The sequence below is a fragment of the Engystomops pustulosus genome, chromosome 3 (assembly GCF_040894005.1).
Source record: "Engystomops pustulosus chromosome 3, aEngPut4.maternal, whole genome shotgun sequence".
NCBI lineage: Eukaryota > Metazoa > Chordata > Amphibia > Anura > Leptodactylidae > Engystomops > Engystomops pustulosus.
The window spans coordinates 195772791-195789591 of NC_092413.1; the positions used below are offsets into that span (position 1 = coordinate 195772791).

The 16801-nt window shown below is 45.6% G+C and overlaps 2 protein-coding genes across 5 annotated transcripts in view; one reads left to right on the plus strand and one right to left on the minus strand.

The window, feature by feature from the left end:
- The window catches only part of EIPR1 (EARP complex and GARP complex interacting protein 1), a 131965-nt gene extending 118771 nt beyond the window's left edge, over positions 1 to 13194 (minus strand). The window contains exon 1 of one of the 2 annotated variants that reach the window (XM_072143508.1): positions 12925 to 13194. In XM_072143508.1, coding sequence (XP_071999609.1) covers positions 12925 to 12956 — 32 coding nt within the window. In that variant the 5' untranslated portion in view covers positions 12957 to 13194. The remainder of the gene's footprint in view (positions 1 to 12924) is intronic. The other variant, XM_072143509.1, reaches the window with a different exon arrangement.
- The window catches only part of TRAPPC12 (trafficking protein particle complex subunit 12), a 74596-nt gene continuing 70913 nt past the window's right edge, over positions 13119 to 16801 (plus strand). Inside the window, exons 1-2 of one of the 3 annotated variants that reach the window (XM_072143506.1) lie at positions 13119 to 13276; positions 14934 to 16111. In XM_072143506.1, coding sequence (XP_071999607.1) covers positions 14939 to 16111 — 1173 coding nt within the window. In that variant the 5' untranslated portion in view covers positions 13119 to 13276; positions 14934 to 14938. The other 2 variants (XM_072143505.1, XM_072143507.1) reach the window with 2 other exon arrangements.

A 16801-nucleotide genomic window follows, 5' to 3' on the forward strand; every position in this document is an offset into this window, starting at 1 on the left:
CTCTTGGCTACGAAGAATAATGAAATATGCACGACCCCAACGACCCCACTCTCTGAGGTTTAGCCTGGTCCTGTCCCTGTGACATCACCCGCAGTGTGCAGCTCAACTTCAAATAGCAGAGGTGTGCATATATAATTATCCTTCAAAGCCTCCGGCTCATTAGCATATTTTCAGGGCCGGATTATAGGGGGGGGCCTCGCGGCCCCCACCACTTTGCCCTTGAAGGGACCCCCACCAAATGTGGGCGTTATGCAACCGCAAGAATTGCCCGCAGTGGGTCCGGGCTGCCCAGGCCATACCCAAAAGACCTGCCCCGAATACAGTCTATGGCAGTGAGGGAACAATAAGTTTCCTTCACTGCCCAAAACGATCAGAGTTTCAACAAGATGGCGCCGCCCTGCCACTGGTGGTGCAGCGTGTGATGTCACGGCACCGCCTGCAGCAGAGCGCCGCCATCTTGGTACACCTCCAATATCCACCCTGACACCAAGGGAAGGGAAGGAGGTTGGCGCGCATTGGGGGAACGATGGAAGGTGAGTACAATTTTATAATTTAACCTAGGATTGTATATAGTTATTATGGGTGTGTGTGTGTGTATATATAGTTATAATAGGAGTCTCTATATAGTTAGTTGCCATATTTTTCAGACTATTAGGCGCACAAAAAATCCTTTGATTTTCTCAGAAATCAAAGGTGCGCCTAATAGTTCAGTGCGCATTTTATACTTACAGACAACAGCTGCCTTGAACTGTGCACAGGTCTGCCACCTGCTGGTCATTCATCCTTATAATCAGGTGCGCCTTATTACCCAATGCGCCTTATATATAAATATATGAGCCTAGGCGTTTTAGCAGGCATTTATTGACGGTGCGTCTTATAATCCGGTGCGCCTTATAGTCCGAAAAATAAAAATTTTAGGGGGTGTATATAGTTGTTATAGGGGACTGTATATAGTTATTATAGGTGGTGTATATAGTCATTATAGGGGACTGTATATAGTTATTGTAGGGGACGTATATAGTCATTATAGGGGACTGTATATAGTTATTGTAGGGGACTGTATATAGTTATTATAGGTGGTGTATATAGTCATTATAGGGGACTGTATATAGTTATTATAGGTGGTGTATATAGTCATTATAGGGGACTGTATATAGTTATTGTAGGGGACTGTATATAGTTATTATAGGTGGTGTATATAGTCATTATAGGGGACTGTATATAGTTATTGTAGGGGACTGTATATAGTTATTATAGGTGGTGTATATAGTTATTGTAGGGGACTGTATATAGTTATTATAGGTGGTGTATATAGTTGTTATAGGGGCTGTATATAGTTAATATAGTTATTATAGGGGGTGTATATGGTAATTATAGGGAGCTGTGTGGTTACGGGACAGAAAGCTAATATACACAAACTGCTTAAATAAGGAAGACAGGAAGAGGTAAAATAATAAAGAACCTTACAAAGTTTACTAGGATCATCTGCACTAAGGACATACAAATGCTTTTCAAAAGTTTCCACACACTTTAAAATCGTCTCCTCTATTCTGAACATTTTTTCAGCGTTACACAAAAATGTGCTTTTAATCTACTCCTTCTCCTTCATCTCAGCGCTTCCCTGTGCGTCTATAAAACACAAGAAAAATTAAAATAAGATAAATGGCAAAGTGATCCGACGAGGCAAATATGAAGTAGCGGAGAGCTGAGAAAACATCATTAAAGAATAACATTGAAAAACCATCAACATGAAACTTTATTTGGGATCGCAATAACCCTACAAGCATCTCAAATATTAGTCTGTTATGCAATTTAATCAAGGAAAGAAGCCATTCAATCAATTCGCCGGCACATCCCTGACCTCTCCGCCAGCCGCACAATCACGACCGTATCAAATCTACTTAATCAACAAGTGTTTTCACCATAGAAAAATAGATAGATGCTTCTCTGACAAATAACATGAGCAAGCTCTCTTTAACGGGTCACTGGGTTTCTGCTGGAGGCAAAGGGCAGGATGAGTGCAAGTAATCTTGATTTCCACGTTATTATTCGCTCCGCATCTCCAGCAGACACCACACACAGACGCGGCGAGGGGTCCCGCACACTGCTGGCTGCTTCAATATTGATCACAAGCCGCCTTTGTAGGGGTTTTTTTTTTTTTTTGTGGAATTGCCTATTTTAAAGCTACAGAGATGTCTTCACATCAAAAAGTAATAACTAATACTCTGTGCAAGCTAGCACCATGGTCTTCATATAGAATAGAGATGTCACAGCTACGTGGGTCCGCTTTTTGAGCCGCAACCCCTAATGGACCACCATCGATTTAAGTTTTGGGTGTTCAGTAACTGAAAACGAAATCTTAGATTGACAGGAGTTATCACAACCATCTGCTCACTTTTGTTAGACTTTGCATTTTTTGGGGATTACACGGCTTGCACAGGTATTTATTTTAAGTGTCTGCGCTGGGATTGTGGCGCACAATCGGTTTTTTTTTGGCACAGCTGCAAAAAAAAAATTAGGGTGTGTGCCGTCAGATGATCCGACTGATTCGGACTGAACGCGGGATTTAACTTTCAAATTGTGTTTCAAGATCAAGCACTTACATACACCAGGAAGAAGCAGTTGAGCTCTGTTGGACCTGAGCGGGGAAGCGACACATGCAGGATATCGGGCGCACAATCTTAGTGAATAGCAGCACAGTACATTATCGTCGGACAACACACTTTCGGTGAACTCCTGCAGGAATATATGTAAATGTGCCCCAGTATGTCTGTAGTGCCACCTATAGGTAGCTAACATCAAAGTCAATTTTTTTCCCCCCATGGTCAGGGAAAAAAAAAATCCTTATCCTTAAAGGGGTTGGCCACTTTTCACTAAATTTGTTCCATCAGACATGTCTCTGCGTGTATATGTGTGTATATGGACCTGTGTCTTTGCCTCCTTTGAGAGCTCCAGCCTTTACCCATTATCACCATGCTGCCCTCTGCATATATAAAAAATTTCCATTCTCACACTGCTCCAAGCTATGCTAAGGCTGGGTTCAAAATTTTTGCCATACGTGGTAAGGACTCATCCTCTCCCCTGAATGTAGGGAGAGGAGTGAACAGCAGCAGCCAGTGGTTGGGGGGTTTACCCCGTGATGTCGCTGTCCTCATATGGACAGTGGCATATTCGGGGGATGGAAAGACGTAGACTTCTATGGTTTTTTTTCAGTAGATCTTATTTGCAGAATGGCTTTAAGGGTGCGGTCACATGGTGCCGTTCATGATGCGTTTTTAAATATATTGAAAAGGCATGCACTTTTACAGGTTTACCATGTGTTTAGCTGCTTTGAATCCATTTTTCGTTATTTCTGGAAGTGTAAGCTGCTGTGAAAATGTAAACTTACGAACTGAGAACGCAGCAAGAAGGGACAAAGTGCACACAGCGAAACCGTAGCCTTGGCCAAAACACATCAATGTCAGACTAATAAATTCCTATCATAGATCCACTAACATCTTCAGATACATTCATTTCATCCGGAATGGGACAATGGCCCACCAGTGTCTTTTCCTCTTCTCCAATTTACTGGTTCTTCCAAATTCTTTGGATTCAGGCCTGGGTCCTTTAACAAGATGCTGAGGGTGATGTCAGACGTGCTGCTTTGTCTGAGTTTGCAAATGCAGACAAAGCCGCACCCACCGGGGCGGCCCGCGGCCCGATCGCATCGGCGTTTCTACAGGAACCGCCGGTGTTTTGCATTAAATTAACGCAAACGGCACGTGTGCCACCACCTTTAGGGGCACATTTACTAGTGCAAACTGCTTGCACAGGTATTTAAAAAATGTCCGTGCCACATTTGTGTCTCCCTTTGCGGCAGCTGTATTCTTCATGAGACAGAAATTTCTGCACTGAAGGGTGCGTTCCGGTGAACAGTCGGACCGTGCACCAGATTTAATATGCAAAGTCCTACAGAAGTGTGTCACAAGCCCTCCAAAAAAAAAAAATGGTGCACTGTGTCGGAGCAGTGCAGGGGGCGCCAGATTCATGAAGAACGGACATTAGAAATCCTGAATCTGGCGCCCCCTGCACACTACACATGGAAACTGCACGTAGTACAGACTGCAGTGTTTTTAGTAAATGTGCCCCTTAGGGCTGAAGGGTTGAAGTTCACAGGATCTGTGTACTCATACTGTGACAAGATAAGCGTACACAGGGCATTTATTAGATAAGCATTTTTTATTAACTGTAAATTGGTGGCCATCCCCAGAGCCTAGCCAAGGCACGACTCCCTGTTTTCATCTATACAGTATAGATAGTAGTATGATAATATAAAATTTTCAGTCCCTCAACTCGAGCATTAAATTATAGTAACTACGACCTGGATAAAATCAATAACAAAATATACAGCCTCGGGCGTCAAAACCCATCCCTTACCGTCACAGAGGAGACACTGAAAAAATATAGCAACGCAAACCCCACAAGTGGGGCACAAAATGACAGAAAATTTCATAGTTTATCTTTCCAAAGAGAACGCAAAGCCTGCAATTAGGGAATCTGGTGCCGACATTTAATCACCCAAAACTTTCCTGAAAAGTTTGACTTTACTAGATAAGAAACCCATCCAAATTTTAGTCCCATAGATACGGGTCCGGTGGGAATCGGGAGTAAACAAGACATTGAAAACAATGAAATTGTGAATCTAAAAAAAGCCGCCATCCCCGACTCTAATGCATAGAAGCGTCTGGCATCTTTACAGCTCCACTCCGACGCCACACTCAAATCATGGCGTGTAGCGGGGTATTTTATTACAGGCTTAGTTATGGGACTGATAAAATTACACCCTAGGTGTTATAGAATTAATCTCATAGGTAAAAATGAAGATGGTAATAAACCACCTGAAATAATTTAGCTTTCCCTACATGAATCCAGGGAAAATAATTGCTTAGAAAGCAGCTGATCCACATTGAGCTGTGTATTTTGATATAGCGAGACGCCTAACAAGCAGGTCTCATAATCTGGAGGTAATTAGTCCTGGTGAAGCATCGGGAGAGCAATGTGACATGAATAGGATGAGGAGAGCGTCTGCCACAAAGACAGAGCAAAGGCAGACAGCGTGCAGGTTACATATAGCACATATACACTCACCGGCCACTTTATTAGGTACACCTGTCCAACTGCTCGTTAACACTTAATTTCTAATCAGCCAATCACATGGCGGCAACTCAGTGCATTTAGGCATGTAGACATGGTCAAGACAATCTCCTGCAGTTCAAACCGAGCATCAGTATGGGGAAGAAAGGTGATTTGAGGCCTTTGAACGTGGCATGGTTGTTGGTGCCAGAAGGGCTGGTCTGAGTATTTCAGAAACTGCTGATCTACTGGGATTTTCACGCACAACCATCTCTAGGGTTTACAGAGAATGGTCCGAAAAAGAAAAAACATCCAGTGAGCGGCAGTTCTGTGGGCGGAAATGCCTTGTTGATGCCAGAGGTCAGAGGAGAATGGACAGACTGGTTCGAGCTGATAGAAAGGCAACAGTGACTCAAATCGTCACCCGTTACAACCAAGGTAGGCAGAAGAGCATCTCTGAACGCACAGTACGTCCAACTTTGAGGCAGATGGGCTACAGCAGCAGAAGACCACACCGGGTGCCACTCCTTTCAGCTAAGAACAGGAAACTGAGGCTACAATTTGCACAAGCTCATCGAAATTGGACAGTAGAAGATTGGAAAAACGTTGCCTGGTCTGATGAGTCTCGATTTCTGCTGCGACATTCGGATGGTAGGGTCAGAATTTGGCGTCAACAACATGAAAGCATGGATCCATCCTGCCTTGTATCAACGGTTCAGGCTGGTGGTGGTGGTGTCATGGTGTGGGGAATATTTTCTTGGCACTCTTTGGGCGCCTTGGTACCAATTGAGCATCGTTGCAACGCCACAGCCTACCTGAGTATTGTTGCTGACCATGTCCATCCCTTTATGAGCACAATGTACCCTGTAACATCTGATGGCTACTTTCAGCAGGATAATGCGCCATGTCATAAAGCTGGAATCACCTCAGACTGGTTTCTTGAACATGACAATGAGGTCACTGGACTCAAATGGCCTCCACAGTCACCAGATCTCAATCCAATAGAGCATCTTTGGGATGTGGTGGAATGAGAGATTCGCATCATGGATGTGCAGCCGACAAATCTGCGGCAACTGTGTGATGCCATCATGTCAATATGGACCAAAATCTCTGAGGAGCTTCCAGCACCTTGTTGTATCTATGCCACGAAGAATTGAGGCAGTTCTGAAGGCAAAAGGGGGTCCAACCTGTTACTAGCATGGTGTACCTAATAAAGTGGCCGGTGAGTGTACATACACAGGGGAGATTTATATCTCTGTATATACATACACAGAGGGAGATTTATTAGAAGCGTCTGAGGTAAAACTGTTCCAGTTGCCCATGGCAACCAATCTGAGGTTATCTTCCTTTTTCAAGCAGTTGTTTTTAAAATGAAAGCTGAGCTCTGATTGGTTTTCATGGGCAACTAGAACAGTTTTACCTCAGACACTCCTGATAAATCTCCCCCACAGTCTCTAAAGACCTCCTCCAATAATAATGTTTTAACCCCTTGGTTTATTTTTCCATATACAAAGATGTGTCAAAGGTAATCTTATCCACCGCATTCTTACTTCTAAAATCAAGTTTTTAAATGATGCTAATTAGCCTAGAGCAGGGATGGCGAACCTTTTACAGACCGAGTGCCCAAACTACAACCAAAATCACTTACTGACCGTGAAGTGCCAGCATGGACTTTTATACAGTAACTTATTACTCCCTGTTCTTCCACATCTTTCAATTGTATCGGCCGCCTGAGGCCACCAATACAGTTGACAGAAGGAGGGCAAATTCAAACTATCATTGTAGCTTCTCTCCAGGGACTCTCTGTACAGGAAGAACGATGGGTCCAGCAGGATGACCTCCAAAGATAAGGCAGTTCTGTCAACACCTTTTTACTTTCCCTGCAGTTCCAAACAGCCAATGAAGTGTCGCTTTAAGATAGCGCTGAGAGCAGCATCTCTTAAGTTTCTTGGGACTGCAGGAAGATTCAGTGTTTGGTGAACTTCGTCCTTGGACGATGGCCTTAGTGCCCGCAGAAAGGGCTCGAAGTGCCACCTCTGGCACCCGTGCCATAGGTTCGCCACCACTGGCCTAGAGGGTTCCTGGGGGTGTTCCCAGAGCCTCTCGATGCTGCAGATTCACAGGTTGTGCAGTGAGAACTTCCCCCACCCACTGGGGGTGCTGAAACCTTCTCTGCTGCTGTGAGGGAGGGGGGAGGTGCTGAGGGAGCAGAGGAGACAAACTGTGAAGCTACAGCACAGAGAGGCTCTGATAATGCCCACAGAGCCTTTTAGGCTCATTAGAATAAGGTGATTAAAAGGAAGGAGGCCATGGATAACAAATATAAGATTATCACAGTCATGGTGCCAGGATCTATGAGAAAGGGTCCCTGGTTGTTCATGCTTGATTTAGTTGGTTTTTCCGTACTGATTTGATAGATTTAGATATATTTCCATATACACAGCTTTATAGCTGCTAGTTTTCTGTGTAACAAATTGTACTCCCTAGTAACAGTATTTAATATTCAATGCTGGGCTCTGTTTTTATGACTTTCACTATGCACTCCAAAGAACACCTCTACTTTCTTCTTTGCATCTGTATGATCACAGTACCGTATTTTCCAGGCCATTAGGCGCACCGGACTATAAGGCGCATCAGTACTAAACGCTTTATATATGGAATAATTCCATATATAAGGCGCACCGGACTATAAGGCGCATCAGTACTAAACGCCTTATATATGGAATAATTCCATATATAAGGCGCACCGGACTATAAGGCGCAGGGTCCGGGGGCGTGGCAGAGCGGAGACCGACCGGAGTGGAGACCGACCGGAGCGGAGACTGGAGAGGTGAGCGGGGAAGGGGGTCCCTTCAGGTGGAGGAGGGCAGCGGACCCTACTTACATAGGTCCCCGCTACCGGAGACAGCAGATCTCCAGCGGGAACTGCAGACCACGCGGCAGAAGTTGGTTTGCGCTATGGCGTCTGTTGTTCGTGCCGCGTGGTCTGCAGTTCCCGCTGGAGATCTGCTGTCTCCGGTAGCGGGGACCTATGTAAGTAGGGTCCGCTGCCCTCCTCCATACATAGGGCGCACCGGACTATAAGGTGCAGTTTGGATTTCTAAGGAAATCCTAGGTTTTTATGTGCGCCTTATAGTCCGGAAAATACGGTAATACCATATTTATAGGTTTTATTAGGTTGTAATAGAATTTAAATCTATTACATGATGTAAGGTGTCAACTTTTGTGGGGTAAGATGTTTTCGTTGGTAAATTTTTTTGGACCGTACAACCCTTTGATCACTTTTAATTCTAATTGCGTTAAGGGCTCTTTCACATGAACGGTGGCTCGATCACACAAAGGATGTCCCGTCTACTGGTCAAACAGCCAAGCCAGAACAGTAATAGTTAATACAGTTCAGTGAAGGAAACATAATTACTGTAGATGGGGGGGGATATAGGAATAAGGCTGCATTCACACGACTGGTGCCCGCCGTACCGTAGCACGGCGGGCACACGGCAGCGTGCGGGGAGAGGAGGAGGGGGAGAGCGCTGCTCACCCCCGCCCCTCTCCATATGGATATATGGCGCACGGCGCTGTATGCCCTGGAAAAATAGGACATGTCCTATTTTTTCACGGGGCACGGTGCAGTACGGTGCCGCACGTGTGCGGCACAGTACCGCTCCCGTAGGGCACCGCACGCCCATTGCCGTCTATGGGGGACGTATGTCGGCCGTATATACGTCCCCCTTGCGGTCGTGTGAATGCAGCCTAAGGGAGAGGGGAAGAGGAGGTAGAAGTCATATGCAGACAGAAACCCAGACAGTGAATGAATGAAATGCCCCATGCCTATTCCCCCATGATATTTTCCTTCTTGGGACACAAAAAGTTCTGCTTAGCATTTATACTCGAGTATAAGTGGACCAGAACATAAGCAGAGGTACCTAATTTTACAAAAAAAAACAAAAACTGGGAAACCTATTGACTCGCGTATAAGCCTAGGGCACAGTTTGCAGACAAGGCCCACGGGCCATTTCCAACCCATGGCCTTGTGTTATCTGGCCCAGATCTTGTGTCTCTGACCCTGATCTTCTTCCTTGAGCTTTTATTCACTGAGCTTTCATCACATAATGTGTGCCGGTTTCAGACCCGGCTTGTGCAGTGGACAAAAGAAGATGGCTGCAGGCACTGCTTCGTGGGAGTGTGTTTTTTCTCACACTGGGACACGGAAGGGGCAGTGGGTGCTGGGGGCATAGCGAGTCCTGCAGGGGAAGTGTGCCTAGTGGGGCACTGTTACTGCTGGTGGGGGCAGTGGGGCTCCTGGGGGGGTAGTGGGGCTCCTGGGGGAGCACTGTTGCTAATGGAGTACTGTGAATGCTGGTGGCAGTGGCTACTGGGGGGGAAGTGTGACTACTGAGGGTCAGTGTGGCTACTAGGGGGACAGTGGCTACTGGAGAGCAGTGTTGTTAGTGGGCCTGTGACTGCTGGGGGGGGGGGGGTTACTGTGATTGCTGGGTGCAGCGGCTACTGTGGGACTGTGTGGCTACTGGTAGAAATAAGACTTCTGGGGGGGAGACAGTGTGGCTGCTGGGAGAGTTCAGCTTTATGGTTGCCCTCAAATGGCTGATTGTAATTAAAATGGCAGTCGACCAGGTCTCTGTCACTAGTCCTGTCACCTCTACCTGTTGAAGCAGCTCACAAGGATCCCATCCCAGCCTTTATCTAGTCAATTCATACATTAATCATTGTAAAATCATCTTTTCTTTATTATGTAAATGAGACTGGTCACATGGTCAGATAAATTGTTTTTTTAACACATGCATCTTTTGACGGACTGCTTAAAAACAGACCAAAAACGCCATGTGTGCCATCACCCTAAGGCAGTGGTGGCGAACCTATGGCACGGGTGCCAGAGGTGGCACTCAGAGCCCTCTCTATGGGCACCCGCCCCATCACCCCAGTGGAGAGTTCGCCAGACAGGACTCAAGGCCTCTTGCAGTCCCAGGCAGCCGAGGACCCTAGAAGGAAGCTACAATGATAATCCAAACTTCTTCTCCTTCCTTCTACTGTATTGTGTCCTCAGGTGCCTATACAATTTAAACATGTGACAGAGCAGGGAGTAATAAGTTACTGCTTAAATTGTCGCATCGGCACTCTGCAAAAAATACATGGGTTTTGGTTGTAGTTTGGGCACTCGTTGTCTAAAAGGTTTGCCATCACTGCCCTAAGGCAACCAGAAGGCTGATGTAGCCCCCCTGAGAAAATGAGTTTGACATCCCTGGCCTAAGGTTGGACAATGCATTGTTGCCAGACCATGTGTGAAATGTAACAGGCTACAAACAATCTGAAAGGTTTATACATCACCATAAAGAGTCAGTGCACCATGTAGGTAATGACTGAAGTACAACACCCACAACCAAGAAAATCAGTGTTCTGAGTGCAGAGAGGACTTCAATGGCTTTGACCAGATGGCGCTACAATCTGTATGGCCCATACTCTTCTGTTCTAAATCAATAGCTCATGGGATGCAAAACAACTACTTTCATTACCGATGTCCACCAGTTTCTTTGCTCAGTTTAGCCTGTCCCAGCAGTAGCTGTCTCCCCTGGCTTACCTCTGTAAGAACATAAATTGTTACCCTGGATGGGTGAGGTCATGTGAAACTCTCTGTGTGTAGCTACTAGGAGAGCTTTGTCTGTGCACATCTGTGGATGCAGAAGTCTCCTACACAGAATGGTTTCTAAGAAGATCCCCCTTGTTGATTTTCGCTGATTTTCTCATGTGAGATCGCTGGTGGATGCAATATACAACAAGCGTGAATGAGATTTTGCAACAAAATTTGTATGCTAATTCTTACAGGTGAGCCACAGCAAAACATGCCATACTTTAGGTGGCCTACAGGTAAGTATGTGGTGCCCAAGTGAGTACTGTGCATGGATCCTGTTAGTTAGAATCGGAGGGAAGGACCCCAGAAGTGGAACCCTCCCCTATCTGATTTATGGAATGTTTATGCTCCTGCTCCTCTGGTGAGGTCTCAGAAGGGACATGTGAGACAGCTCCTTCCCCTACAATTGGGACAGCTCCTTCCCCTACAATTGGGACAACCCCTGGTACTCTGGCAAGATTATCAAGGTGCACCATCTGGGGGGCCTTAACCCCGATTTGTGGAAGTCTAAGACAATCCACAAAGTCATTAAAGTTGTTGTTGAGTATGTTCCTGTGCTCATTGCAGTCACTATGAACTCTATAAGGAGGTGTCATGCAACGGGTTGACCAGGCACAAGTACTTGTCATGGAAAGCCATCAGGGGCTTGCCTTTCCAGTCATTCATGTACACCTGCAACTTGTGTCAAACCCATTACTTCCCCCACACTAACCTACAAGGAGGAGGAGACTACTTTACACCTTGGGGGTGCCAATTTACACAATGTCCATTGGATCCCCTGGAACAACCATGCTGTGTTATATTGTGTTCTATAGTCTACTCCAGGATGGGACAATGTTATGGCTATGCAGAAAGCCTGGATCTTTATGAACTTATCGTCTTATTTATACGATGGAAACGTCTGTCCAGGAATTGCAGTAGGTTAGTCCATGTCATGCGGATGGACTACAACATCCGTGACAGCCAGTATGTCAGTGAAGAAAAGGAACTCAGCTAATTCATTGAATAATACATGGTGCAGGGCCTGAAGGGAGGAGCATGACACATTTTTATTCTATTCCTAGATCCTTGCTGGAACCTAGAGTCATGGTCCCCCCTTCAGGTCCTGAACAAGGTATAATTCAATGAATTAGTTATGACTTGAGTGTTAATTTAAGCCCCTCTCCCTCTTGTTGTGTCTGTCTTTCAATAAAGCTTGGGGCCTGTGATCTCCCCTCCCTATCGCCTTCTTCCCACGTGACTTGTATTGTATGCTTTGCTGTGTTACATGAGCAGAATTGCTGGTATATTAGCCCGTAATTTGTGTTTCCTTGTAATACTATGAATGCATCTTAATCATTGTGGGCGGTACTTCAGTCTTCATTGCGTCTCAGAACATTGTATGCACGGTATTGACCTGGACTGTAATAAAGATCATATACTGTACAGTCAAATAAAAAACTCCATGGGGCAGATTTATCATACACTGGCTCTAATTGTGCCAACGTATGATTCTGTCCTGGCACGCACCAGATTTATCAGGAGGCTCTGGTCTCCTGATAAATCCCATTGGCCGTCAGAGAAGAGCATTAATGCTCAACGCCGCTGGGGCTCTTCTACGCCAGGTCTGACCTGGAGCAGAAGTGCACCATATCCTGCGCCTAAATGGGTGCAGACTATAGACAGCTCAAAGGTGCTGAGCAGCAATGCCCCACTGCACGATACAGCACTGCCCTCTCCCTGCCCAACTGGCTAATTGGTTGGAGAATTAAATCACAGAACTTGCAGAACTGATTTCAGAGCCAACATCTCCCAGAATTCCTTGCTATCCCATTTTCTGCCCCACTTTCCCATTTTCTGCTTTGACGATTTGCATTCTGGGAGTTGTAGTTTATATATAAGGGACTGTACAGCAATGTGTAGGAAGAAATAAGTGTCTCCTCCATCATAGGAAAATTACAGAATCCCCTGCAGAATTATGATTACAGCTCTTGAGGACAATGCAGAATATAGACCCAACAGAAGAAATTGATTCATGGATTATTGTATAACAATTTGATAAAGATTTTTAATACAAAGTAACAGAAGGTCCGGGTCCTTTATGTCTGCAAGATGGCAAATTCTCCAACCACCGCATCACTGCTGCTATAATATAAACATATCCACCTAAGGTAAGTAGCAGTACCTACCTGAAACTCCAGCCCATAGATAACAGGTGCATCGTCCTCCATCACGATCCTACTAGTCACTGCACTGTCAATAACTCCCTTATGCGTTACATTCAATGATCTATTTTGACTCACTACGGCTCCCGTACAAGCTCTTCTTCCTGGTTTCCAAGCTGACGATCTTTGTAAATAAAGTTGGTTGCGCTCCACAGAGCAACTACTGCACTTGCGCACTGCAAGTCACGCATGCGTATACACGTCTGTCTAAAAATTGACGCCTGCGTGCTGCTGCCCTAGGGCTCGGCAAGAATTTGCGCCTGCGCAGTGGGTGCCGGTATCATCTGAGGTGGGCGAGCCCGGTGCAGGGTGTCAGGTAGGTCTGTTGTGGGGGTTTGTACACGTCACCCTTGTTGTCACGTATGCTGTATGATGTATATGGTTTATGGTTCTGTGTACGTCAGTCCGGTTAGTATAATTGCATAGCAATGCTACTGTGGTATGATTTACTTTCAATGCAACGTCTTCTCCATTGTGAACATCTCTGCTTTCTGTCAGTGAATGGAATCCGCCTGTGAGGCTGATAATTGAGTAAGGCTCCATACACATTACCCTGCTCTTTCCAGTTGCCATTGCTTCCAGTAGGGAATACTGAGACACATAGGATCAATAGATAATCCTGATGCCACTATAAAGGGTAACCTGCATATGAACATGTACATTGTCAATGTGTGAGGTCCATTCCCGCGCCAATGACAGTAGGAAAACTGTCCACAAATCAGTGAGGAATGGGACTTGGAGACAGAGCAGTTGACCCACGCACACACACCTGTGTGTATGAGCCCATTGAAATACATGAGGTCACATACACAATGTTCATGTACATGTAGCCTTGTGCCAATGTGCTGGATCTAGCGCAGTGCATACACATGTATGATGCAAGGACTCCCTGTCTGCCAGTTGAGTAGCAGCACTGATATTGTATGTGCTGACATTGTATGCAAATAAATATATAGAAAGTGATTTATCATATGCTGGCACTCCTGCTTTGGTGTATGATAGCGGCCACGTCCCCTTTGTTGCGTCCCATACATCAATAGGCTTAGGTCTCTCTTGATGTATCTGGCGGGTGGCAAGTAAAACTACACCAGGTCTGATGAGGTGTAGTTTTCATAAGATACCAGGCATGGGGAGGGAACACCCCCCCCCCCCCATGCCTGCCCGCTCCACCGGCCGTTACTCCCCTCTACGCCCCCTTGCTTATTCACAACTTTAATTGCAAATTCTTGCACTGCAAAAATGTTTCAATTATTTCACTGCCAGAAAACTGGCAAAGAGGCAGTGATAAATTTCCCCCGTATAATTTATACAATGTGATTTACTGGATTTTATTTTTGATATTCTATCTCTCTTTTTGTCAGTGGGCAAACTTACAAAATCAGCCAAGGATGGAATAATTATTTCCTTCACTGTAGATGCAGGCGCTGTGATTGTTATGCTGTTTCTTTCTTGAATCAACTTTTACAATTATCCTGATGAAGCCGAAGGGCTCCTGGGGGTGTTATCCGAGCTCCTCTGTGCTGCAGCTTCAAAGGCTGTTACACTGTCTCCCCCTCTGCTCATGCTCAGCACTTTCCCCTCACCCTGTGCCTGATGCAATCTCTCGCAAAACAGGTAGTTTCAGTATACAGTGGGAGGGGGAAGTGCTCCTTGCACAGTGCAACAGCCTGTGAATTGGCAGCATGGATGGGCAATGGGATCCTTCGGGCTCATTGGCATCATTCTAAAAGTAGTTTTTAGAAGGAAGGAGACCTTGGATAACAAATATAAGCAGTTTACCACAGTCATGGTGCCTGGATCTATGAGTAAGTGTCCCTGGTTTATCATGATGGATTTTGAATGTATATTTCCTTTATTGATGATATGGGGATCATAGGACACAGTATGATCATATGTTCTGCTCCCTCTTTGTTAGATGTGCTCTGCCTCTAACATCTGTTTAGTCACATGTTCTGCTCTTTGTTTATAAACAGGAACTATGGAAAACCCTGATACCAGCCCTGAAAATGAGCTGTCGTCCTCCGGCAATGTAACGGAATCAGACTCCACCGTTGTTGGGCTCCCACAGACCAATCCCTCTGGAGAGCAAGAGGAAATTCTCCTGCAGGATGAAACCATTGATCTTGATGCCGACACTTTTGGATTGGAGGAAAATGTCACCCTCTCCGAAGAGTCGGGCAACTTGCTGGACAGAATTAATGAGCAAATGATGGAGAGCGTCATCATCTCTGACTCTCCCAACATCAGCGAAGATGACGCTGGAGACGTTGGCTGCTTACAGGACATTGTGGATGAAATAGAAAGCAGCGATACTTTAGGAAGAGAAACCAGTGACCATGTAGACAGTAAGAATAATACGGAGCTTGACGTCAGCCCTGAGGCCTCTGGAGCAGAGACATTGACTGTCAGCAGTGACTTTATCCAGCCTCAGGTAGAAAAGCAGATTGTGGATGTGACGGCCCAAGGAGAACACAAGGAAGAACTGGTCACTCCGGCCACCAAGTCCTCTCCAGCAGAGGAGACCATCCCAGTCTGCACCATCTTCAGCCAGTCTAATTCCCAGCAGTCGTTTTTGGTCCATGACGGCTTTGAATCTCAGATGGTCAAATCTCCCAGTTTCGGAATGGAGATGAGAAATGCTGCTAAGTCTCAAACACAAGTTGTCCAGCCAAGTCCCAGCTTGAGCAACTTCTTCTCGGATAACGGCAATACCAATTCTCCAGCCGCAGACTTTTTTGATTCCTTCACCACTTCATCCACATTCATCTCTGTTAGTAACCCAAATGCAGCACCAAGCGCCCCTGAACGGAGCCCTGCTCCCATAACTCCAGATACTGGCACCACCCAGGATCCCGCTGCTGTCAGCTTCTTTATGGGGAACAAGCACCTTGATTCCAGTGGAGCGCAAGCCTCAGTGGAAGTGCCCCAATCCCCTAAGCCATTCTCCCAAATTCACAGTGTGTTTGCTGGAAGTGATGACCCCTTTGCCACGGCTCTTAACATGAGTGAGATGGACAGGAGAAATGACGCCTGGCTGCCCTCAGAGGAGACCAGGAACATACTCATCTCTGTAGCTACTCAACAGTACAACCCTGTGTTTATCGATAAGGAGAAACTGACAATGCCAGGCTTGCAGTTTGATAACATTCAGGTACGTCTTCTACCGAATAGTGGGGATAATTGTGCTGCTTAGGATTAGCGATAATATACAACAGCTCCTTACCTCCTCAAAGTGACGGGGACCGAGTGTGAATATCACACACACCCAGAGGACTAGTGAGACGCTGTTCTTAGGAGGCAGCCATGTTTTTCTTATTTTTGACAACCCCTTTTACTGTTGTTAAAGGGAACCTGTTAGCAAGAATTTGACATAAATAAAATATGAGCAAAATTTTGTCAAGCAGCTTAACCATCCACCACCCAGATCAAGTTTCAGTTATGTTCCAGCACAATGGCATCATCCAGAAAATCACCTTTACATATCATATGTAAATTTGTTGCATTAAGTCACAGAGGCAGAGAATTTTGCACTGAAGTCAAGCTCCCCCCACCTAAGAAAGTCCCCTCCATTATAATTGAAGCTTTTGCATCCAGGGACATCTCTAGTTGGCTCTCCTAAAGCCTAGTGTATAATGTGTATCACAGCAGAGGGGGACATTCTGGGATGGAGAGACCTTGGCTTCAGTGTTAAACTCTCCATCTCCTTTACTTTATACAGCCAGTTTACATCTTACATCAAAGTTGGTTTTCTTGGTGATGCCATCGCATTAGGCCATGGAAGAACCCTGATCCGGAATATGTTAAGCTGTTTGATAACATACTGGTAGTGGTTTATTAGGTT